Source organism: Panthera uncia (assembly GCF_023721935.1).
Source record: "Panthera uncia isolate 11264 chromosome C1 unlocalized genomic scaffold, Puncia_PCG_1.0 HiC_scaffold_4, whole genome shotgun sequence".
NCBI lineage: Eukaryota > Metazoa > Chordata > Mammalia > Carnivora > Felidae > Panthera > Panthera uncia.
This window is the reverse complement of record NW_026057585.1, coordinates 22,003,214-22,030,206: the sequence shown is the minus strand read 5'-3', so window position 1 is coordinate 22,030,206 and position 26,993 is coordinate 22,003,214. Positions and strand designations below refer to the sequence as shown.

Here is a 26,993-nt window from a genome sequence, read left to right as displayed (position 1 = left end):
TTTTTTTTTTCTCTTTTTGAAGAACTGTATATGTCTAGAGTGCTTCAGTAAAATGTGCATTGGGAAAACTCATAAAAAGTTTATGAAAAAAATTCTCTTACATACTTGCTTTCAGTTTAACTTTTAGAGATTAAACAAATTCGTTTGTCATTATATCCCCAAATGACTGATGAGTTGGGAAGCGATGCCATTTATATTCTAAAATGTATATTTTTTCATAAAAATATTATTAAACCAAAGTACAACTTATTCCATCCCTGTGTTTTGATATGAAGGGTGTTATGAAAAGGAGAGACCAAATACAAGCAGAACTGGATTCCAAAGTGGAAGCTTTGACCTATAAAAAGGCAGATACTGATCTGGTAAGTTTTTAAGTTTCTTGATACACTCATATAGAATTCATTTTCTAAAATGTTTATTAGCTGTGTAAAGCTCCATTGTGTGCTTGCCTTTAAGGATTCAGTAGATGATACTAAACTTTCTTCTAGAAAACAAATTATACGTTGAATACCCAGTGAATCTACAAGTTTAACAATGATGCTTTTCTGCCTGTCTTACATTGTCTCTTATGATAAGTAAAGTATGAAGTTAATTTTTTTTAATTAGAATATTATAAGAAGGTATGGAAAGCACCTAGTATTGTTCCAGAAGGTTAGTGAGCACTCAGTAAATAAATCCACTTTTTGCTCATTTTATAAGCAAATGGTTATATAAAGTAGGTCGGTGTTCCTATACACTTTTTTCTAGTTATTTTAAAAACCTTTATGGAGGAAGTGTCTTTGATTTCAAGTTTTATCCTTTCCTTGCAATACATTTTAATGGAAAATTTCAAACATAAAAAGTGATATGATGAACTCGTGTACCCATCACTGGGCATCATTAATGTCCAAAATGTTGTCCAACTTTCTTCATCTTTCTCTTTCCTCACCTTTTTTTTCCTGAAATGTTCCCATGTAAATTCCAGACATTATATTATCACCCACAATATTTTAGTGTTTATATTTTATTGTCTTTGCGTCTCTTCAGGGTACTACTTTCAGCTTGGAATTATTTTTCTCACTTTAAAATTGAGAAAGAGGCTTTCAAGGTAGAGTAACTTGCCCAAGTTCATATAGTTCTTGAAGCAGAAGTTGGATTGGAGGTGGTGGTATCACTTGCCCTCCTCAGAGCCTGCTGCCTCCCAGAGAGCAAGTATAGATGTGGAGAAAATTGAGTATTACTTTGATTAACTTCTCCTGAGTTCTCTATGAAGCAGACCTTCTTACTCTTTTTATTTTTAATTTAAGGATTTTGATCAGTAATGAGTACGATATTGAGTGTGCGTATGGCAGGTGAGTGGGGAGTTCTTGAAACCACCCATTTGTCTGTAGTATCCTAGCCCCCATCCCAGCCTGGCTTGGGACTCAGCCTCCCTCTTCTCTGTTTTAATTTTCTCCCTTACTTTAATCATTTTCTAACAGAAGACAGGATTTCATACTTACTGGTTTTCTTTGTATTGTCTTTCTTTCTCTTTCCCCCAGTCCATTATGTATGCAGCTTAAAGCCAGGAATTTTTTTATTTGTTCCCTGAAGTGCTCTCAGCCCCTAAAACAGTGCCTTATACTTGGTAATCAATCAATCAATCAATCAATATTTAGTGAATAAATGAATGAATGAAAATAGCAGTGACTACTCTGATTCACAAAAACACACTGAAGGCTTAAAGCAAGAAGTCTCTACAAATTCAGACTTTGTGTAGAACACTGAGACTTCACTAACAAGGGACTATGAATATCCTTGTTTTTCTGGACTATTTTTGTTTTTCAAACTCGAGTTCATTCTCCTGAGTGGAATGTGAATGGGCAGTGGTGGGCTGTAGTGGACAGAGTAGGAGAATGGCATCTGAGAGAGAAAATAAATAATGGAAACTGTAGACCCAATGGAGCTAGTACTCAAGATTAGGAGAAAAAAGAGGAAAGCCAAGGTTAACCTTTTCTTCACAGTAAGGTGTGTGTGTGTGTGTGTGTGTGTGTGTGTGTGTGTGTGTGTGTAAATTTAAAGAGTCACTTGGCAAGAACAAAAAGTGGGCACATGTGCAGAAATTATAATTGTATCTTTTGAACTGTGGATTATTTTTATTTGTTAAGTAATTTTTAAAGATACTGAAATTAGCAATTAGATAAAATTTGCCCTTGACTAAATACTAGAAAAAGTACAGTATTTTAAAGTTTCAGGAGAATAGTTAAATGGCTTAAAAATCAAGCATCTGTTCAGAATGGTTTATATTCATATTTTAAATTGAAAGGAAGAGTAGTTGAGATGGTTCCAACCACAAAAATACAGGAAAAAATAGCTTGGGCCCAAATATGGCTAGGCTTTCCCAACTCAACTAAAAAAACACATTTTTTTTTCATTTGACTTGCAAATATTTTGTCTTTTGCTCTATAAAAATTTCCTTGATATCTCATTATAACCTAATGATCCATCTGTATTTATGATTTCATTTTATGTGTATGTGTCATATCCACTATAAAGTATTTTTTACCTAGTTATCCGCTATGTTGTAAGATTGGGGAACTTTGAAACTTTAATTATCTGCATTATATTCTGTAAGATATTTTAAATGAGATTTGAAACAGGCACATTTAACAGACGTTACAAATGTGTTTTTTTTTTTTTTTTTTTTTTTGTTAGCCATCAAAACAGATCCTTCCTAAAACATATAAGGACTAATTTAATGATTTATGAATGGTACCATTTACATTTTCAAGCAGTTTGTTTACAGGCCTCACTTCCAAATCCCTATGTGTTATGACGGTATCTTTGGGAGAAACCTTCCAGGGTTACTCTCAAAATGAACCTGCCATGATTGGTCACAGAACAACCAGAGGGAAGTTGCTTAAAATATGCAGGATAGGGTCACCATGGAAACGCGCCCTTGTGAGGTCCTTCCAAGGAGCCATCCTTTGCAGTCACCATGGCGACCCTGGCAGAGAACTGAATATAGCAATCTAGCCTGGTTGTTTACCATGGCAACTGAAGCAGGGCCACTTTGGAGACAACCCTGGGGCCATTTCTATGGAGACCCGCCAGGGTTGCCTTTAGAGGCTTCCTCAAAGTCACCTTTGGGTGGGATGCTATATGCATACCCAGCAAAGCAACTCACAATGAAAAGGTCAGTGAAATGAAGTTTTACCAAGAAGGGCAAAAACTAGGAGAGTAAATTAGTAGTGATGTAACATTCCAGAGGTCCTTTTGGACATACCAGGTGACTTCTATGTGGGCTTTGTGGCATACAAAAATAGGGTTCTGGTCTTTTACCCTGCCTGTAATTTTGTAAATTCTGTAAATTGACAGTAATGGTATTACTGTTACTCTTTCTTATCACAAAAATATACCCACAAAAATGATGTGTTTTCTTGCAAACCGAAACAGTGCTTTAGAGTGAATTCTTTTACTCATTATCTGGGTAGTTGTAAAGTGACAGCTTACAGTTTATGAGTTTTTTTTTTTTTTTTTTTAAGTTTATTTGTTTACGTTGAGAGAGAGAGAGAGAGTTAGCTGCAGAGGGGCAGAGAGAGAGAGAGAATCCCAAGCAGCCTCCACATTGCCACTGTGGAGCCTGATGTAGGGCTTGAACTCACAAACCATGAGATCATGACCTGAGCCAAAATCTAGAGTTGGACGCTTAACCGACTGATCCACCCAGGCACCCCAGAGTTTGTGGTTTGTAGTTCTTACCTTGCACAACAATAAAATTAATGGTTGCAAAATGACCTAAACTCAGTAAAGACTTTCAGAATACCTATTCGAAGGTCAATTCAGCTGTTTATTTAGATTTTTGACATTTAGGCTTTGGAATTAGACCTAGGATCCAATCCTAGCTCATCTGATTTTTAAGTCTCTGACCTACAACATGTTTCCTACCTTCTTGTAGCCTTATTTTATCATGTATAATTTGGGGAAATTAGTAGTACCTTTCTAATTAGATTTTGTTTAAGGATTAAATGATACAATGGAAGTAAATCATTTAAATCATAGTAAGCACTCAGTGGTTGTTAGCTGTTGTTATTTTGATGACTTTATAGAAGTAATATTCGAGATGGCTCCTGTAAAATGACTTCAGCATTGTTCCTTGGAGAGCAAGGAGCATATTTCATGCAGACTTGGTATTATGAAAAGTAGTAAAAGCTCAAAAAGCATGCCAAAATGAGAAAACTAGGCTGATATATAGAGAACAGATAACAGGGGAGATGAGATGTGGCTGTAAAAGAAGGGCATAGTCAGATAGGAAGAGAGACTTGCTATTTGTCAGCAGGAGGAATATGGACTTTATCCTTTGGGCAGTGTGGATCCAGTGAGAGCCTGGACTGATGAGGTAGTAGTGGAGTTGCAGATGAGAATAAATTTGAGAGAAATATAGGTGAAAGATCGAATCTGTAGCACTTAAGAAGGAAGGGAAGCCAGTGTTTCAAGTTGTTAGTGACTCTTCACATTGCTAGCTTGCAGGGAGGGCAAGGATGCCTGGCTGGCTCAGTAGGTAGAGCACGCAACCCTTGATCTCAGGGTCGTGAGTTTGAGCCCCCACATTAGATAGAGAGATTACTTAAAAAATGAAAAGAAAAAAAAAAGAAAATTAGGGCAAATAATGGCTCTATAGACTAAATTATAGCATATAAAAGGGAGAAAAAAATTAGAGATCTACAACTTCACATCATGATAAGATGAACTTTAAGATAGAGATACTTAATGAAAGCTGTCCACAAATGTGGTTGAGTATCTACTATAAGAGAGACACCATTGCAAGCATTGGGGATATAGCAGTCAAGAAAACAGGCCCACATTCTAGTGGATGGAGACAATTATAAATAACTAATTAATTAAAATTTAAGTTGACTGTCTTGTAGTGATAAGTGTGGAGAAGAGGGAGTGTTTGGGAATAGTGCAATTTAATATTGGGGGTCAGGAAAGGTACTACCAAGAAGTTGATTAAGTAAAACCTGAAAGAGGTGAGATGTTGAACCATATGAATATCTGGGAGAAGAGCATTTCAGGCAGAGTCAATAAGTGCAAAGTATAAATATGCTTGCACGTTTCAGGAAAAGCCTGGAGACTAGTGTTACTGGAATAGAATGAGCAAGTGAAAGAGTTGGAGGAAATGAGGTCAGAGGGGTCAGGTCATGAGGTTTGGTCTCAGTGAAATAGGAAGACGACTGAACTGAGGAGTAACACATTCAGACATAAGCTATAAAACAATTACTGTGCTTAGGAAAGATAGGACATAACGTGTATGTGGTATGTGCATGGGATAGGAGAACACCCCAGCTGGAGACCAGCTCTTACGATCCCAGTGACACATGATAGCTTGGATCAGGGTGAAAATGGTGTGAAGTGGTCAGATTCTAAGTACATTCTCAAGGTAGAGCTCTTTGCTATTTGGAGAACTGTGGAACTATTCTGAGCACCTAAGGATGATACCAAGGTTTTGGGACTGAGTAGTTAGAAGGTAAGAATTGACATTAATTGAAACAAGGAAGACTTTAGAAGGGACAGGTTTAGTGGAGAAGATGAAGAAATCAGATTTGGACATTTAAGATTGATGTGCCTATGAGATACCCAAGTGGAGATTTTGAATAAGGAGGTACACAGAAAAATCCTTATAAAAATCCAGAGGCCAAGGCAGGGATTCAGCTGGAGATACGTATTTGGCAGATGTTAGCCGATAGTATTCCAAGCATGAGATTTGTTGAAGTCGCTAATGGGTGGGGAAAAAAGAGGTCCCAGGACTTAGTGGGATTGAGCCTTGGCATATTCCAGTATTAAAAACTGGAGAAGGAATAGCTGGTGAGGAGAAGGAAAGGGAATTTATATAGCTTTGGCTGGTGGTAAATGATGGAGCCAACAAGATGAACTCAACAGATTTATTTAGGGTCATTCAATTTTTTTAACCACTTCTCCATTTATGAGGCATTTATAAAAACAGCCTGATGGAGAATAATTAAGATAAGTATAGATAAGAAAATATTTCAAGAGAAATCGAAAGTTGTATTAAGTGCTCCAATACAGAAGATACTCAATGAAATACATATTGTTCAGTCAAAGTAAGAGAATTTTGACTATGGAGATAAAAGCACAGCAATAACCAAGATAATGAGGACAACTCAGATATCTGGAGGAACTTGTGGTTTTTGCAGTTTAGTTATTAAGATTTCAGAGTCAGAGCTTCTGTTTGAAAATGCTTATTCACTTCACTGCTTAACTGCAAGATAAATAAGGGTTCATCTGTGGTGCTAAATAATGCTGCATTTCCATTTTATTTTTGTTTTTATTTTTGAATGGATGATTTATAGTTTTCCACTCAAAGCAGCATTCAAATATAAATGAATATGAATACATTTGACATTTAGCAATATGTGCATTGAATCTGAAAGTTGGATCTAGATATAATGGCATAGCTGTTTAGCAGTATATTTATGTGAGCAAAAAAAATGCATTTTCATAAGATCATTATGATCTGCATTTGCATATAGCCACATTCAGTAGATGCAAACAGATACCAAATTTATTCAAGCTGGTCCTTGCTCTGTATGACTTGCTATTTTTGAACCGGTATTTTACTCTTATCCCCAAATAGTGGCTATTAATTTTCAGATGTTCTTGATAGTGTACTAAATGCTGCACAGAGAAAGATTGACTTTCCTCTAAGCTTCTAGGAGATGACAGTATTGACATAACTTTTTTTTGTGTGGTGGGAGGGGAGCGGAGGTCACCTCTCCCTATTCTCAGATATTTATTGTCTTACCTCTCTCCCCTGACCTTTTTACAAATTTATTCCTTTCTATATGCCTTATTTCTTAGCATCTCATTTCCTCTCTGTCCTTCTTTTTTGGCTGTTTGCCTCTATGCGTGTGTCTCTCCCATGCATGCAGGAACACAAATGTACACATACCACACTCCTCCTGTGGTAAAAGACACGACACTGTCCAGTGGAAGGAAAAGGGACTTTTTTCTTGTGTATTCATTTTATAATTTATTCTAGAAGGCATCGAACAGACTTTTCCTCATTTCTTACTGGCCAGAGTTGTGAAAAATCCATGATCAAGTCAGTTACCTGGAGTGGGAATGTAGCCATCAGAACTGACTTAGATAAGCAACAGTATGCCTACGGATGCAAGTACCTGAAAAAACTGGGGCCCTTTCAGGTAGTAAGAAGAGGAGTGCAGCGTTGATTCTGGGTAAACAACTAATAAGCATGTGCCACAAATATACAGTGTGGGACATGTTGGAGTAGTATACCGCAGCTGGGTGGAAGTTAGGGATGGGAGAATAGGTGAGGCTATGTAATCAAGAAGGCCCTCAGCAGCCTCTCCTCCCAGAACAAAGTACCAGGCAGTACCTAGCATTCTGCTCCCTCTGTACCTTCATTGGCAGGCCTCTCATTCAGGGCATCATTGGTTTGAGTGGGGTGGGGGAGAAACATGTACTCCTATTTATATAACCTTGTAAAGGATGCTAATGGATATTTAATTTAATGGTAAAACGGCGTGTCTACCCTATCAATAAGAGTCTGTTGAGCCTAGGATCTCCATTAGAAATTCTGCCATACTACTTTTCCCCTCTGTCATTTGTTTTTATGCTCCTGCCACTTTTAAGTAGAGCTGCCTCTGCAAAGTATTTAATATGAGGTCTTCTTAAACCCAGTTGCAGAGTTTCATGTGATTTCACCCACACACTGTGTGCCTGTGTCATTTTAGGCAAGTTACTTACACTCTCCTTGCCTTAATTTCCTCAACTGTAACAGTTGTGGGGAATAGCTTCCCTGGAGTGTTCTTAAATCTGCATCTGAAAACTCTTAGCCCAGTGCCTAATTAGTGTTAGATTGTAAATATTTTTATAAGCAATATTAGAAGAACTTTCTTTCAAGTATACATTGTGTGTTTTGTTCTTCTAGATCAAAGTGTAAGTGGTAGCTATATGGTTTGCTTCTTAGACCTTCACAATGTAATATATATATATATATATATATATATATATATGTATATATATATATACACATACATATACACATATATACACATGTATATATGTGTGTATATAGATGTGTATATATATGTATATATGTGTGTGTGTGTGTATATATATATATATATATATGGGCGGCACCTGGGTGGCTCAGTGGGTTAAGTGTCTGACTTCGGCTCAGGTCATGATCTCGCAGTTTGTGAGTTCGAGCCCCTCCTCGGGCTCTGTGCTGATAGCTCAGAGCCTGGAGCCTGCTTCAGATTCTGTGTCTCCCTCTCTCTCTACCCCTCCCCCTCCCCTGCTCATGCTCTGTCTCTCTGTCTCTTAAAAAATAAATAAACAGTAAAAAAATTTTTTTTTCTTAAAGAGGCAGCAATTATCTTGGGCTAAAAAGTGCTCCCACTGGCCCCACCTAGTCACTCTAGGTAATTGAATAGATACTTTAAAATGTATCTAAATTTGTACAGACTATCAACAAGTTGTGTTTTGGACTCCATAGAATTATTTTAACTAACCTATACCTGATATTATACCATTTATTTATAACGAGGAACATTCTAAGAAGAACCACAAATCCTTTATGATAAATGTCAATAGCACTAACTACATTTTATTTTTCATTTATGAGGATTCTTGAGAAAAGTTTCATTTATGTCTCAGCATCAGCAAAAGAGGATCTAATTTCTCCTCAGCCATTAGCTTGTTTTCAGCATATACGCATCTTGGGTTTTATACCTGATCCCATCCCACTTTTTGCCATAGGCTATTGACAGCCCCAATTCAGATCCACTTCTCTCTAGCAAGTAACTGTGCCTTTTGTGTGTCAACCTTACCCAGGCTTTACCATGGTTTTTCCCTACTCTTATTTTCCCTTTATACTAATGCCTTTATCTTCTTACTGTGTTTAAGCTAGTTGTGGAGAAAACATTTTGAAGCCATCTCAAATCTAATATGGCACAGATGAGAAGCATATTAATAAATAAGGACTAGAGGTAAAGTATTTCAAATCACCTCAAAAATCAACACATTTTTATAATATATATGCAACCAAAAAAAAACACATGTTTTTAGTCATTTTGGGGGGGGATCCACAAACACCAGCATGTCTGTTGTGAATACAAACTTAATCACTGACTGGCTCACGTTAACTGTTACTCAGAAAATTAGGATATACTTGGAGGTGAAGTGAAAAACTTGTATTATTTCCAGAATTTTTACCTATGAAATTCGCTTAAGGAATGTATTGCATATTAATGTGTACTTATTTGAAAAAAGAACACATAAACTGACAGTCTTGATGAATAAGGCTTGTGTATGTTTGTGGTGGGTGAGGGTGGAAGGAGGGTAGAGACAATGGAAGACTGTAGAAAAACAGAGGCAGTGTAACATTGTTGTGGATGATTTTCTAAAGGAAGATTGTTAGCTCTGTGTCTTTCTCCAGGAACATGTTTCCCCACACTGTCCTAACCGCAACAGAAAAAGTAACAAATGGATAAGTAAGAGAAGTGATTTAAAATTCTAGTCGTTTCTTCTCAGGATTTAAGAAATTCTACTTATGGTGCCCTTGTGGATTTGTGGTTTTGTTTGTGGAGTTCTGCCCACCATAGATATAATAGTTTAAACAGCTGTCCCATATAGAAACTCAAAATAGATTCAATTTCCTTTTAATTTAGGCTTTTTGTTAATAAGAAATGTGTCCTAAGGGTCTGTCTTACATATCTCTTTCACTCCCGGCCCTGCCTGGGCACTCAATAAATATTTGATTATGCTTAGAGCAATAACACACTGGGAGTCTGAAGCCTGGAGAGGGCTTTGATTCACTTTTACTTAACTTGTGACCTTAATCAGACATTAATTATTCTTTATCCATGAACATGCAGAAATAATGCTTACTTTGAAGAAAATTGTTTTGAAGATGAATTAATGTTTATAAATCTAGAGCTTGTGTCAGTAAAAATTTTGGTAAGTTAGAGGAAGAAAGTATAAAAGAATAATATGTTAGGGAATATATAATGGTATCATAAAGCATATTATTCAAAGTATGAATCATTTAAATGGCACTTCTGAAAATAAAAAATATATATATATTTACACAAAGAATAGAACCAGTAGTTTTTTCTTCCAGCACAGTGCTGTTATCACTAAATTAAGTGCATTTTGATTTGTTATATTTCTAGGCTTTGAAAAGTGAGCATCTTCTCGCTATTAAATCATAGACAATAGGGCAGTAAATTTAGGAGGAGATACTTATTGGACTTTCAAAGAGGTTCTAGATCCAAATTGGTGTTTTCCCTTGTGTAAGTATATTTCACATCTATATGGTACCTATTGTGTGCCAGGCACTGTGTTAATCATTTGCATATATTATTAATTGTACAACACGATAAGGTAGGTAGTAGTTTATTCCCATTTTATAGATGAGAAAATCAAGGACTAGATTGCCAATCACCCGAGAGTTACTAGCTGCCTCCCTGTCCAAGCACTTGGCTGTGGGGAAATTGCAGTGACAGACTGACAAAGCCCCTTATCCTAAAGGTAATTATGGTCTAATTGAGGGGTACTGAAAATAAAAGAAAAAATAATAAATAAATGATTTCGATAGTTTAATAAACAAATAAATTTAGCTTATTTAATAATAAATAACTTAATAAATTATGAAGAGAATAAAACTGGGTGATGTGATAGAGATACAAGGAAGAGAAGAGAAGGCCTTTCTGAAAGGTAACATTGAAAGGACAGCTAGATGCTGATAAGGACCAATCTTTCCAAGATCTGGGCACTAGTGTTCCAAGAAGAAGAATCCATGCAAAGCTCTGAAATGGGAATGAGCCCTGCATGTTCCAGGAGCATAGTCATAGCTAGTGTAGCTGGAATATAGCAATGTCTGGAAATGAGGACTGAAAAAGCAGGGTAAGAAAACTTAGGTCTTGGGTTTTATTCTAGTCGCCGCGAGAGCCACCGAGAAGTTCCAAGCAGGGAATACTTATGATGTGAAATGTCCTGTGCTCTTAAATTTGGAATTTTTAAAATCTTGATTTGACAGACTTAAAGATAAGTTGCAAGTACAGCTCAAAAATCTTGTTTTTTTTTTCCCTTTGAACCATTGGAAAGTACTTTGCAATCCTTATACTCATGACTCCTTGATGGTGCATGTTTCTCACAAACAAGGAAACTCTTCTACGTAGCCATAATACAACTAGCAATATGCATACATTATCATTGAAACTTGACTCTCATCTAATGCTCAGACGCCATTCAAATTTTGCCAGTGTTTTATAATGTTGTTGACAGCATCTAGTTACATGTCTTCTTCAGTCTGGAGCAGTTCTTTAATCTTTCCGTGACTCTCATGACCATTACACCCTAGAGGCAACTTATTGTGTAGTACGCCTCCAATACCAACTTGTTTGATTTTTCTTTAGGATTAGATTTAAGTTATCAGTCTTTGACGGGAATATTGCTCAAGTGAAGCTGTGGCCTGTTCATTGATCTCTGTCAGGTGGCATAGGATTCTTATTTGGCCCATTAATGATGATGTCCTCTTTGATCACTTGATTAAGGTGATGTCTGCTCAGGCTCTGCACTCCTTTCCCTTTGTAAGTAATAAACATTTTGTGCGGAGCTACTTTGAGACTATATTATTACACTATTCCTTATCATACTTTAAACTTCCAGTTGATTCACATGTGTGTGTGTTGTGTGTGTGTTTGTGGTATTCTGTGTTAGTCAGTGGGTCTGTTACTGTCACTGTGTATTTTGACATGCAGACTACACCCAATTTGGCTAATAGGGCAATCTTCAAGCTGTTTTTTTTTTTTTTTTTTCCCCTTTTGACACGTTCCCATCATTCTTTCTCATACAACAAGACATTTGAGCCTCTTTGTGTACTTTTCTTGCCCCAGCCCTGGAATCAACCTTTTCTCTAACAAGCCTTGGTTACCTTTAGTGGAAAAAATTATATTTAGAATACAGGATCTTGGCATTAGATATGTTTGTTGCTATTGAGGTGTCACTAATTCCAAGACCTGAGTTGATAGAGATAGGGAATATATCTTTGTATAATGACACACACACACACATTAAAAATTTTTTTAACATTTATTTATTTTTGAGAGAGACAGACAGAATGTGAGTGGGGGAGGGGCAGAGAGAGAGGGAGACACAGAATCTGAAGCAGGCTCCAGGCTCCAAGTTGTCAGCACAGAGCCTGATGTAGGGCTCAAACCCATGAACCATGAGATCGTGACCTGAGCCGAAGTCGGATGCTTAACCAACTGAGCCACCCAGGCGCACCCCCCCATTTTTAGATCTGTATTTATTTGTCTAATTATATATATTGAACACAATTCATACCAATGCCTCCAGTTAAAATTCGGTATCATAAGCGTTCACTCTAGTTTTCATTCTATCCTTATTTGTAGTCCCCTTTCTGACAATGAGAAACAGGTTCCCATTATCCTTCAGGTATCTACTTATTTGATCAATCCCTTGTTTGTAACCAATCTCACATGGCATCTTCTTTCCTTTTTCACCGTATGCTGGGCCACACCCATGCAAGAGCATCTTTACACTCTAGGATTCTGTTTCCTCATGCCAGCCCTCCTCTTCCCCCGCAATAAGGCACCCTCCTCAACCTGACTGGGCTGTTACTTCCGATTCCAGACTACTTTTTGCAGGGACTGCTTCGTCATGTTGCAGATGCTTTGATATCCTGCTCTGGGCCACCATGACTTTGTCTCCCTTCCTCCATCGGCATGGACACCAGCTTTGCTCTATCCCACCAAATAAGTTTCAGGACAGAATTGTTCAGGAAGAGAAAGGAAAAGGAAGAACTTGTAGGTGCTTTCAAATGCTCACTCTGTTTCCTGGATGGGAAACAAAAAGACCTGCTGAGCCCCATACAGTAGGAAGATGATGATGTCATAACCTAAGGTGGTAGTAGTGGAGATTTTCATAAGAAAGGTTAAGTGATTTGTCCACAGTTATATACCTAGTTAAATAGCAGATCCAGACCTATAACCTGGCACCGCACACCCTGGTCTCTTGTAAACACTATTTTTTTTTTCTGAGAGTAGAGCAGAAGCTCAGAATATTTAAAGACAAATAACAAGCATTGTCTACTAAAATCAAAACAGAAAAGAATTTTAAGAGTTTAGCACTTTCTCCTTTTATCCCCTCCAAAAAATCATATTTAGGATTCATAATACATTGGAAATTGCAACTTGAAAACACTTTGAAACATACAGAGTTGTGATGACCTCAGAAAGTTGAAATTCTTTCTTTTCTTCTTTGAAGGAATTATCATACAGAATTTTATTTTCACAAGGTCGGTATGTTATGCTAAAAATGATGATGATGATGATGATAGTTAACATTTTTTAAACACTTACTGTGCTTCTAAGTGCTGTGTCTGTATTATCTCACTTAAGTCTCACACAATACAGTGCAGTAGGAACTATTACTTCCTCATTTTACAAACGTGAAAACTGAGGCACAGAGAGGTAAAGTTACTGGCTCAGTATTGCACATGTTGGAGTTGTCAAAGCAGCACTCCAGAATGTGTGCTAGAAACTGTATTCCAATTAGATTATATTAGCTATAAAACTGTATTCCAGGGCAACACTTGAAAAGATGCTTATCAACATGCTTCAGATAACTGATATCAATCAGTTAGAGTTTGCATGTGTGATAAATTCTATTTGCCACTCTTGCTTCGAAACGTTAGTGGAGAGTTGAAATATTATTTCACAGCGAACCAGCAGTTTTCATGGTATTAATTGACCTGCTTTGCTTATCTCGCAGTAAAAAGAGGGTGTGAAATGAATTAAGGAGGCACAATTTCTTCCCTAATGTGTGTCCATGGTTCTCAATAGCAGTGTGTCCTGGAAGAGGTAAGAGTTCAGGATCAATGGGACATTTTCAAAATATACAAACTTCCAGAGGGTCTGCCCTTACCAGGAGACCCTCTGATCTAGAAGCTTTTAATCTGAAATGAGTACGAAAGAGGACAGAGAAATCCATTCAAAACAAATCTTTAATGTATTAAAAGACCTTTTCACAGGGGAAATGCTGGATACATCATGTATGGGTAGTCCATAAAGGAGGATACAAAAGGGGCGTGCACACACACCAGATATGGTCATCACTATCACATGTAGAAATGCAAATGTAAGGCTACCCTGACACAAGTTTCCCAACGAAGACCACTCACTAAAAGGCAAGGTTTTTGTCCAATGTCAAATTTGTAGTTTAACATTTAGATTAACTTAGTTATACACATTTAAGATCACATACGTATATGAATGTGTGGTTTTCTAATATTAAGAATATTAGAATTAATAACTAAAATAATATGTTAATGTAGAAATATCACCTTTTTCCACTCTCACTTGCATCTTTAACATTTCTCTTGCATCATCTAACATCCCTTTTCATTGGAAGGGTTAGATAACAATCAGGAAAAAGGAGCTTAGAGTCTGTTTCTGTGCCTTACTTTTGAATCCCTATGTGATATATCCCTCTAGGTATTATCTCCAACTGTCAGTACTCATTTATACAACATAAGGAACTTCAAAATACATGTTTTCCCAAACATGTATTTTTTTTTTATCTCTAAACATAAAAAATTAGGATGTTGTTTAAAAAAAAATGAAACTGATTTATTTGAATAGGTAATACCTTCACATGGTTCAAAATTCCTAAGTCTTAAAACATACATTTAATGAAATGTCTTCTTCCCATCCTCATATCCTATGACTCCCAGGTCCTGCCACCCACGTTACAAGTACCTACTGTTGTTAGCCACTTTTCTAACCTTCCATGGATGTAAACAAATACAAGAATGCATTCTGATGTCCCTTTTCTTAATGAATGTAGTATGCTATAAAGTTTTCAGCATTTTGTTTTATTAATATATCTTGGGCATCATTACAGTCACTGACCTTTTATAGCTACATAGTATTCTGTTGTATGGAAGTATCAGAATTTATTTAATCTGACTGCTACTGGTGACCCTTTACTTCTAATCTTTTGCTGATATAAACAGTGCTTCTGTGAATAACCTTGTGCAAATATTATTTTGTAAGTATACCAGTTGATCTATAGATAAATACTTAGAAGTTAAATTGCTGAATCAGAGGCTAGTCAATTTTGATACCTCATTACTAAGCGTTGGAATCTTGGACAAGTTCGTCAACTTCTTTTCCTTGATTTAGTTTCTTAGTTTGTAGAATAGAAATAACAGTACTTAGCTCCTAGGGCCAAATGTATTTATTAGTGTATATTATTAGTGTATATAATAAGGTGTTTAAAATAGTGTCTGGTACAAAGAAAGGGTTAAAAGAATTTGTTATTATTGTTGATACTGTTATTATTATTACCACCAAATTGCTTTCCACTGGGAGAGCTATTTACATTCTTTCCAGGATTTTTCTTTTTTTTTTTTTTTTTTTCTTTTTTTTTTTTTTTAGTTTATTTGTTTTGAGAGAGACAGAGATAGCATGAGTAGGGGAGGGGCAGAAAGGGAGACAGAAAATCCCAAGCAGGCTCTGCACCATCAGCTCAGAGCCCAACACAGCGCTTGACCCCAAGAAGCCATGAGATCATGACCTGAGCAGAAACCAAGCATGCAATGCTTAACCGACTAAGCCACGCAGGTGCCCCTCTCCGGGATGTTTTTGATTGCTTGTTTACTCCTGTACCCTCCACCCTAGGCTCGTCATTGTTAAACTACAATGTTCCCATTTGATAAATGGAAAGTAGTAGTTTTAATTTGCATTTATATGATGATGAGTGGGATCAAGCATTTTTATATGTTTAGTTTTATTAAATTTATTAAATTTTATTCAATTCATGTAAAATTGTATTTCTTTTTGGTGATTTTCTATTTTTGATCATTAGATTTTCTCTATTCTTGGCATTATTAGGGAATCTTCTTAGTCTTTTTTTGTTGTCATTTATATTTTAGTTTTCTTTATAGTGATTTCTGTTATGCAGAAATGTTTAGTTTTTGTAAAGTCAAATTTATCTATCTTTTTCTAAAGGACTTTAGTTTTAAGAACATGTGACAAAGTCTTCCCCTACTTCAGGGTAATTAAAATATTGTCTCATGTCTCTTCTGTTAATTTTTGTGGTTTTCTTTTTTTTTAATATTTGAATCTTTGAGCCATTGGAATTGAGTCTGGTTATGAATGTGAGGTGTGGATTCAACTATATACTTTTCTAAGTAACTATCCAGTTGTGCCAAAACTATTTATTGAATAATCATGTTTTCCCCAGTAATTTTTGATGCTACCTGTGAAATATACTACCTTTGATAGTTTTTGTTTTCATATGCACCTATTTTAAGACCTTTTTATATGTTGCTTTAATCTGCCTGTTGGTTAAGCTCCAAAACCATACTGTTTCAATAATGGAGGTTTTAGAATATATTTTATGTATGATGGGACTTGTCTCTCTTCACTCGTTGCTCTTTTTGTCTGTCTGTTTGCAGTGTTTTAAAAGTAGACTTTAAAATACTTATTTGTAATGCTAATCAAACACTTGAATTATGAATCATTTTCTAGAAATAGTTATTGTGTTGTAACCTTCAAAAAAAAAAAAAAAACAACAAAAAACTGGGGCACCTGGGTGGCTCAGTCGGTCAAGTGTCCAGCTCTTGGTTTCAGCTCAGGTCATGATCTCGCAGTTTATGAGTTTGAGCCCTGCATCTGGCTCTGTGCTGACCGTGCAGAGCCAGCTTGGGATTCTCTCTCCCTCTTGCTGCCCCTCCTCTGCTCATGCTCTCTCTCTTTCTCAAAATAAATAAAACTTTAAAAAAGAATGAAGTAATTCAAAAAATATTCAATAATATGAGAGGCTTTTTAGGAAAACAAGTAAAACCTTATTAAAAGATACCTTTTGGGGAGAGAACCTCTAACTTACATACTGAAGCATAAATGCTATTCCAGCTATATTAATCACAGCTTTCTGGAGCTGTTCTGTATAATATAGTACCCAGTCACATGTGGCTATTTACATTTACATTGGAATTACTTAAAATTAAATACAATTTAAAATTCATTTCCTCAGTTGAACTAACTGTTTTGGTAGTCAGGTGTGGCTATTGCTACTGTCTGGACACTCTAGAGCAGAACATTTCTATCATCACAGTAAGTTCTGTTGGCTAGCTCTGGTTTAGAATATGTTGCAACTATAAGAGTTGTTTTTTATGTATGGTAGTTTTGTTGGTTGGGTCAAAGAGGAAAGGTTATATCTAATGGAGGTTTTAGCTTTGGTAGGAATTCAAATGGAAAAGAGATGAATGTCTGAAAGAAACATCAGAATTCACCTGAGTAAAAGTGTAATTAATGTACACAATACTTCAGCAAAGATGACTTGTAGTCACTAGACTTTTTGATCACATGCTTCATCACTTAAATATTTCTGAGCATACCACCCTGCTATATGTACATTTTAAATTCACAGATTATCAATTCATACTGCTAAATTTGTATATTGTATCTATATTATAAACTATGCACATAATTTAAAAACATTGAATAAAAGTTAAATATAAGGTTGTCAAAAGGTACAAACTTCCAGTTATAAAATAAATAAGTCATGGGCGTATAATGTACAGCCCAGTAACTGTAGTTAATGATTCTGTAGAGTATATTTGAAAGTTGCTAAGAGAGTAGATCTTAAAAGTTATCATCGTAAGAAAGAAAGTGTGTAACTATGAATGGTGATGGATGTTAACCAGATTTGTTATTGTGGTGATCATTTTGCTGTATGTATAAATACTGAATCATTATGTTGTACACCTGAAACTAAGGTTATGTTACAGGTCAGTTAACAAAAAGAGTTATGTATAAATGGAAGTTCCTGTGTGTAGGTAGCCCTGTAAGTTATTTGTACATTCTCTGAATTCATGAGCATGTAAACTCCAAAATAGGATTTAGTAGTATGTTGGGGGTTGGAGTTAGAGAACCTAGGTTCCAGGAAGAAGTTACAAAAAAGTCACTGAAACCTCTAGAGCCTTACTCTTGCTTGCTTAATGAGATAATATGTGAGACACTGTTTGGTTAAGCAGTGAATAAAGTAAAAGTATTTCTTGACAGAAAATTGGGGAGCCTGTAAAGGTCTGTAAAATACATAAGTTTAGATTTTGGCTTTGAAATAACATTTAACCTCAGTAAAACCTAATGATAATATTGCATATTACTTTTATTTCTTTTAAAATTTATTTATTTATTTTGAGAGGGGAGAGGGGAAGAGCGAAAGGGGGAGAGAATCCCAAGCAGGCTCTGTGCTGTCAGTGCAGAGTCCAACGTGGGACTTTATCTCACGCACCTGGAGATCATGACGTGAGCCAAAATCAGGAGTCAGACACTTAACTGACTGAGGCACACAAGCATCCCTAGCATATTGCTTTTCTAAGTTTAGATTATGTTTTTCCAAAACAAATACAGGAAATTATTACATCTAAAGAGTCAAAGACCTTGACTTCCTTTTTAATTTTTAAGGAGACACATCATTCCTTTTAAAAAGATTTATATTAAAAAGACTCATGGAAGCACTTCAAAATAAATCTTCCTCAGTCCAATCTGCATTTACTATGCCTCTGTTGTGCAGAAGATTCAAGGGAGATCACTACATTTTAAAAAATAAGAATATTTAAATAATTGGCTTTTTTGCCTCTAATGTTACAGGAAAACGTATTCTTTATTTGAGGAGTATTAGAGGTGCTGGAGATGCTGACTTGAAAGGTGATGTGTCAACTACATTTGTGGGTGTTTATGACTCAAATTGTCATTTTTAGAAAATTCATTGTGTCTTCCTGGGCATGTTACACTTGGATGACAAAATTGGCAATGGGTTTTAGGGAGAAAGGTTTCTACTTTTTAAGAAACGTGTGTATTGTAAAGTATATAAAAAAGGTACTACTTAGTAATCACATGTATGCCTGAGCAGCATTATATAATCAAGCATCTAATTTCTCCAGACACATCTTACCTCTCTCACGAATCAGAAAATAATATAATTTTATTGTTAAGAGCCCTCTTATCTCTCCCCTGCAATTTAATTAATACTTGTTAAGAAGACATGGCTGTCAGAATAGAATTAGATTTTTGAATTTTCTATTGTCTTCTGATGGAGTGGCAATCTAACTCTTTTTATTTAGGTATATTATTTTCAAGAACTTTTGGAAATGATAATTTCCCAGCTTTTCTGATGATGAAGAGAAATTTTTAGCATTTGAATAAATAGATTGAATGGTTGATTTTTTTTCCATAAAAGGAAATAATAGAGAAGCCACTTTAAAAGGAAAACAATGAAGATATCTTTAAGAAAGAATAGCTATTATTCTCAACTTGTATTTTTTTTTTGTTCGAAATTTTGGTGATAATATGACTTTAGGGTTTGGTACGGGCACATTTTAGTTTTGTGTGGTATTTAAAAATATAAAGAAATAATCGTTGGAAAGGCAGTAGGGAAACAAGCCTAGATTCATTGCTAATATTTCACTTTTCTAAAGTAATTCATCTATTCTACAAATAACTATCAAATTCCCATATGGTGTAAGTACTGGGGATGTAATGGTCAAAAGATAGACACATGGCTCTTATGGTACAACTTACATTTCAACATAGGCAAATAAAAATAATTGTCAGTTCTGATAAATGTTAAGGAAATGAACAGTAGACTGAAATAGAGAATAGCAAAAGAACCTACTTTGTACTAAATGCTCTTCTGAAAAGGATTATCTGAGAAACATAATTAAATTGAAATGAAAGGAAAGAGAACTAACTAGAACATATGAAACAGAATGATTGTTTAGATGCTCACCATTTATTTAAGTCTTCTTGGATATCTCTCAATAAAGTTCAAAATGTCTTTTCCAAAAAGTTCTACATTTTTTGATAAATTTATTCCTAAGAACCTTATTTTTTTGTTTGTATTTATCATAAATTATAAATCCAAAAAATTTATTTTATAACTTTTTTTCAGCATGAGTGTATAGAAATGTAATTCACTTAAACAGATTTATCTTATATCCAATAATCTTCTAAATTTGTTTTAATTTTAGTGATTTGTGGACTCTTTGGGATTTCCTATGTAGAAGATCCCATCATGGGTGCATATTGATAGTTTTGTTTATTTACTTGGTATTTGATATTTATTCACTCATTATACTTTATATTTCTTTTTTTCATTTCTTACTGAGCTGGCTAAAAATGCATTATAATGTTATTAGTGATGGGACATTCTTGTATTATTCCTGATTTTACAATAAATGCTTTCAAGATTTTTTTCATTAGTAATGATGTTTGCTATAGCTTTTCCCCCTGCTATATTTTTAATCAGGCTAAGGCAGTTCTTATCCTCTGTGATGGGAGGTTGACTCATATGTGGGTGGTAAATTTTATTAAATAGTTGTCTATTATCTACTCATTCAGTTCTGTGATTTTTCTCCATTATGCACTTAATATGGTGACTTATACTAAGAGATTTTCTCATCAGAACCATCCTTGGATCCCTGGGAAAATCCAGCTTGGCCATTGCTGGATTTGGTTTGCTCAGTGTTTTAGGACTTCTGTATCAATATTTCTGAATAAGAATGATATTCATCATTATCTTGTACAGTTCAAACATACACAATTTTATTTGTCAATTATATCTCAGTAAAGCTGGGAAGAAAAAGAAAGATTTGTTATTACTATTGCTTATACCAGGAACATCAGTTTTTGTATCAAGGCCTTGCTAATCTCATAAAATTTTTCATATTGGACTAAGTTTTGTGAGATTGCCATTATTTTTTAATGAAGAAAAAATTCTTCCAATAATGCTTTTGGAGTAGACCCTCATAAGCTGTTTTGATATTAGGGGCCTAGTCATAATACTGGAGAGACTCTAAATTTTAATTGTGCTGTTTGTCCTTGCTACTGTACTTGCAAGTGGAGACAGTGATGGGGTGAGGAAAAGGATGTTTCCTTGCCAGATTATAATGTAAGACATGAGTGATAAAAGATGGATGACTGAATAGTCAGTGAGAGTGATTCTTAGAGATGTAAGTGAAATCCCCCCTAGACTGCTACTTAGCAGTGATAGATCACAGTGATTGAAAAAATTTTGACTAGTATTTTCTTCCATCATCCTGGCAGCTATTCCTGGAGAAATAGGCTGTGAGGAAGCTGCTTTCTCAATCTGTAATTTTAATAAATGATACTTTGACAAATTGTTGGTAATCATGGCAATTAACTCCCCTAGAATTATCATGCCAAAGTATATTAATTATTTATTAAATATATAGTTCAGCAGTCAAGCAGATTTGCTTCTAACACACATTTTAATGTAGTGTGTAATTCAAACATTTTTACCAAAAGAGTTACTTTCTTTGATGTAGAAAAGGTGGAACATATACCCCAGTTGTCTGAGAGGGACCCATTAATGGGCAATGTAAGCTCAAATTTTTTTAAGCTTTTTTGTTTTGAAGTTTTATTTGCATATCATTACTCCATATTATGTTTGTGTTAATTTAAGAATATTTTATATGATCTCCATAAAATAACTATCCACATAAAATATGATAAAAGATTGTACCATGTTTATTCATGACTATTCAGAGAAGCAATTCTCTGGACCATCTCTGAGTATTAATGCGGATATAGGAATCCCAATTTGAGAAACATAGATTAAGGCATTTCATATTAGTCTCATCATGAAATAGTATCAGAATTGAGAGAATTTTCTGATGTCAGGTAAAGATCTGTCTCTATGAAATCAGTATGTCAAAAAATGAGTGAGAAAAGAAGGTAAATATTTCACACAGGGGCACTGGACCTAACATGATACTTGGCACATAGCAAGTGTTCAACAACTAGCTGTTGACTGAACTAATACATTTCCTAAAAACTAATAACCAATATCTGATAAATAAGAAAAACTAAAGGCCTAAGAAAATGTTGGGGGTGGGGGGGGAGAAAATGTTTGGAAATATGGTGGATCTTCTTCAGTTGCTTGAAAAGGTATTTTTAGTTAATAGGAAGTATACTCTAAAGTGCCTTCAGAGTCAGGGGAGCAAAAGGTCCGTTGGCATCTTCTGTTTTAGGATTTTATTATTTCATAATTAACAAGATACTAACATTAACCCATTAATGTGACATGGCAACCTAGTTCCTTAAAATGGAGGTAATTTTTGGACTTTTTTTGGCCCCACGTATCTGATTTGGAGAAAGACCTGTTAGAATGGCCTTACTTAGACGTTTTGGCCTGGCTACATCGTCCAGTCTGGCCATCAGCACTCTCAGATACATTAGGTTTTGGAAGGAGCTTTCTGAGCCATTAACAAAGTGTCTCTGTTTCTCTTATGATTGCTGTTCCTTTTGTTATGCAGGTCCTCGGTAAGGAGTCTCTAATACAGTGCACATGAGTGAGCCTGACAGATTCATTCAGGATATTTCTGAGACACTTAGACTAATCCTTTCAGAGTGCACCTCTAACCCTAACGTGTGCTAAATGCTTAAGTCCCAGGTTCTTTGCTAACACAGTATTCAAAAGAATCCTATTAAGTAGGTACTCTCTTCCTCCTCATATTATGGATTAGCAAACCGTAGACTTATTATTAAGGAGTCTATTATACATGTGTGTGATTATGAAGTTTTTAGAATTCAGGACAAGAAAAGAGGAAGAGCCCAAACCAATGTATTAATACCCTCAGGCAACCAAGAAAGATGAAATGTTACTTGTTCAGAGTGAAGCTGCCTAAGTAGACAGTACTTGTGGACTCCGGGTTGATCTAGATGCAAAAGCATCTTGTTGTTAGGAAGCAAGGAACTTATCACTAAGGCAGGTCACTCTCCCTTGTAACAGGTACATGTCTTGCTCCCCACATGCAGCAGAGCACTGGACATACAGAAATGTTCTGGAAATGAGGTGATTACCCTCTCTGAGTTGATTACAATTTGATTGTTTACTTCTCTATATCAATGCTTAGCTTAATTCCATCAAGTGGATATTTAGTGCAGTAAGGATAGTTATTGGATGTAAAGACATTTCATTTTTTAGAGGAATTTTTGAATGTAGATATTCTAGATTGCTTAAACTTTAGTTTGGGAAGTACTTTATTTTATAAAAAAAAAAAGAACAAACTTATTGATAGACTGGAAAACAATTGGTAAAATAAGAGCGGATGCCTAGTACAATGTGTGTCTTAAACCCCTACTATATCATACACTCCCAATGACAGGAACCTTCCCTCTTGTGTTCATGCCTGTGCCATTGGTCATGTGCCTGAGCCAATGGCTGGCACATAGTAAGCATGTAAAGATTTTTTAAATTAAAGTTTAATATTCAATTTATTTGTTCTATCTCATTGAGGGTAATAAGAAACTGCATTTTGGAAGAGAATAGAGGTTTAAGGAGCACAAGTAAGTAAAATTTATGGGACAGAAATATATATATATATATATATATATATATATATATATATATATATATATAAAGAAAAACTTAGACTGAGTTTGCCACACATTTCAGGAGAAAAAAAAATTTTTGAGAATTGGCCTAAGGCTATTGAGAATATAGTGTTCCAGGGATCCACATCATCTACAAATTCTATTTTTGTTAGCATTACCAAAAACTTAGGCCAGCTAGATTTGGGCAAAAGAAAGCTACCTCCAAGAGTTATAGAGAAAGTTAAATGAGGTGCTGTATGTCACATATAGCACAGGACCTGATTGTGGTAGGGACTCAGAAGTGTTAAATTAGATGGCAGATATTAAGAATCTGCTATGTGCTAGGTACTTGCAGGTACATGACTCCCTTTCCTAACTCCACTCTTCACTATGACTTGAAGACACCCCTTTGAATTCCCCTCTTATTCTTACTACCAGGCTATCCTTGATAGTGTTCAAGAAAGAAGAAAGATGGTCTAAAGGCTTTCAAGAACGTAAAGGAGTTAGGACTGTTTGTCATCCCCTTAATAACAATGGGTGATTTCACTCTGCTGGCTGGGGAGATGGTCTCCATTTTTTGTGTCCATCCCTCTAAAAGCTGATTGCTCTTTTTCACAGCCCTTGCCAAATCCAGAGCTATTCTAAAGTAATTCCTAAATAGCTGTACTTTCCTGCCAGAAAGTCCGAAGAAGCTCTCAAAGTCCATTTGTGGGAGGACATAGGCTAGCTAAGCAAATTCAGTGGAATAATGGTTATTTCTGTTAGTAAACTTAAAAGTTCTTGCCTCAGTAATGGAAATGCATTGAGAGCAACAGCATCAAAAGATCCAACTTAAGTCTTAAGAGCAAAAAGCCTACTCAGTCATCTTTAAATATGCTTTAATTTCTAAAAAGAAAAGTCCACTTATTTTCAAATGTTTAGTGTTAGATCACATATGTAGTCTGGATACATTTTATTTACCTCTTATGTATTTGATGAGTATACAGGTAATCCCATTTTACAGAATTTATTTCCATATTTTATTATAAAATATTTTTAAAGATTTATATTTGTGGAGTATGTTCTTTTTAACAATATATTTTTTAAAGCTATATAGCTTTTTAGAAATTAATTTATTTTTGGAGAGAGAAAGCACAAGGGAGAGAGGGGCAGAGAGAGAGGGGAAGAGCAGATCTCTAGCAGGCTCTGTGCTGTCCGTGCAGAGCCCGATTTGGGGCACGAACTCCCGAACTGCAAGATCACAACCTGAGCCTAAGTCAGACACCTAACCAACTGAGCCACCCAAGTGCCCCATTTTTATATTTTTAATATCTTATTTGCAACCCTAACTTTGTGAGAATACATTCCTCATCTGTAATATTTTCTTTATAAATAAATATTTACATTATAATTTCCAGGATCACATTTTGTCACAAAAAAAAAATTATAGGATTCTAAAATGTACTGTTACGTTTTTTTATAAAGTTACCAAAATACTATGTTAAAGAATTAATTTTTTTCTTTTTATATTTCAGTCAATAATTTGGTTACAAATAGCTAATAAACCATATTTCATGGATTTATATAACTTCTCTAATGGTAGATCTATTTCTGATGGTTGTAATGTGTATTTTCTTACAAATTTAAATTTGTGAAAGTAATAGAAAATTACACTCCATAAAATCTATAAATAGAAATATTTAGTAATATAAACATAATTAAAATACTAAAGGGTTTCTACATTGGTTTCACCCAAAGTCAGGTTTGAGGGAATAAGGAGGGAAACCTCCAATGTGGTTAAGTGAGTTTGAGGAATTGAGTGCACCTGTGGTTGCATTAGCAGACATGGGTGTCAAAAATTGACTACCTTAAAGATAGTGTAATAGTCTACAGTTGTAACAATGGTCCATAGACCTATGCCAATAGAATGTAGGTTTTATTTTCTAACATAATGAATGATCTGCATAGATTCATCCAGATTATTTTACCGGCTTTCCCACATGCCTTGTGACAAACATTCACAGCATGATGACCAGGGTTCAAGCTGTAGCTGGTGTTGATGGAACCCAGTGCATCCGTTCACGGCCCTTTTGATCATTAGGCTATTCTCTAGATAACCTTGAACTGAACCAAAGAAACAAAACAAGGCCAACCTAACAAAGGGAAGTTCCCTTCAGCTGAATCTAGAATACCTCCAAGTTGATGGGATATGACATGAACTTTATGCGTCTTTTATTCTTCCACCTGACATCCTTCTCTTAGACTGTACTTTTCATGAAAGGGAATTAAATATTGAAAGAGTAATTAAATATTACTTTAACACTAATATGTTGATGTTAGTGGTAGACTATTTTTAGTGTGATTATTTTTTTTTCTTCTTGTTATTTTCTTTAATTTTTTCCTCTGTGACTTTGTCCCTTCTCAGCAATCAGCACATTTTTCATTCACTTTGTAAGAATTCTTAGTGAAACATGTCACAAAGTTGCCAATGTTTGGTCATGTTCATCTTTCAGGAAAAATAGTTTTTAACTAAAAAACAATTTAGGATTTAATTTAAGCTTCTTTCTAGAACAAATGAAAACCCCAAATATAGGAATCCTTCTTTTTGTAAGATTTATTTAGCTGCAGGTGCCTCAAAGAAATCGTGTGCTCATTACATGGTTTCTACTCTTCAAACATTTACCATGTGCCTTGCCCGTAGTAGGCAAGAAATAAACAATTATGAACTTAGTAAATAAAGACTGTCATCTTTTCAGTATGTAACTCTTAGAAGGTGTTTCTTGATGTTGAACCACTTCTGAATGGCCTTCCTTTTCTAACAGAAAACTTTTCTGTTGTTTTTGTATCAAATTTCTCATAGCTCTATCACTATACATGTGATATTTCCTGAAGAAGACTTGATTCTTCTTTTTTTTTAAGTTTGCTTGTTTATTTTGAGAGAGAGCAAGCACTCAGAGAAGGGGCAGAAAGAAGAGAGAGAGAATCCCAAGCAGGCTCCATAGTGTCAGTGCAGAGCCCGATGTGGGGCTTAAACTCACAAACCATGAGATCATGACCTGAACTGAGAACAAGAGTCAGATGCTTAACCAACCAAGCCACCGAGGTGCCCCAAGACTTGATTCTTCTATAGGTACCCTAAACCTAAAATTTCTACTTAATTCAGTTAAAATACTGAATGACATTTGAATTACTTACTTTAAACCAGTAAAATGTTTTATAGTTTCCTGAAAATCTTGAAAGCATAGTGCAATAAAACAATTGATTATATCAAAAGAGGATATGGGCAAAAAATAGAACCAGGGTTATATATTTATGTGTTTTAATGAGTAGGATTAGGTATTTATTTCGCAGGAACAAGTGTTTTTAACAGTTTTCAAAAATGAACCACATCACTATTTTTTATTCTAGAATTCTAAGGCAATTTAAGCATCATTAAAATATCAAGCTAAAAACCTTAGTAATAAAGAGAAGTCTTGCCCAAAAGATAGAGAATGTACATCAGCTGCACTTAGATGCAGAGCACTTCTCTGGGTATTTTTCTTACCATTTTATTTGTCCTCAACAAACATATAGTTC

At 35.3% G+C, this 26,993-nt stretch overlaps 1 protein-coding gene across 3 annotated transcripts in view; it reads left to right on the top strand.

The window, feature by feature from the left end:
* The window catches only part of SNX7 (sorting nexin 7), a 114,372-nt gene that overhangs the window by 44,092 nt on the left and 43,287 nt on the right, over positions 1-26,993 (top strand). For all 3 annotated transcript variants that reach the window (XM_049616753.1, XM_049616754.1, XM_049616752.1), the window contains one exon: positions 276-362. In XM_049616753.1, the coding sequence (XP_049472710.1) occupies positions 276-362 (87 nt within the window). The remainder of the gene's footprint in view (positions 1-275; positions 363-26,993) is intronic.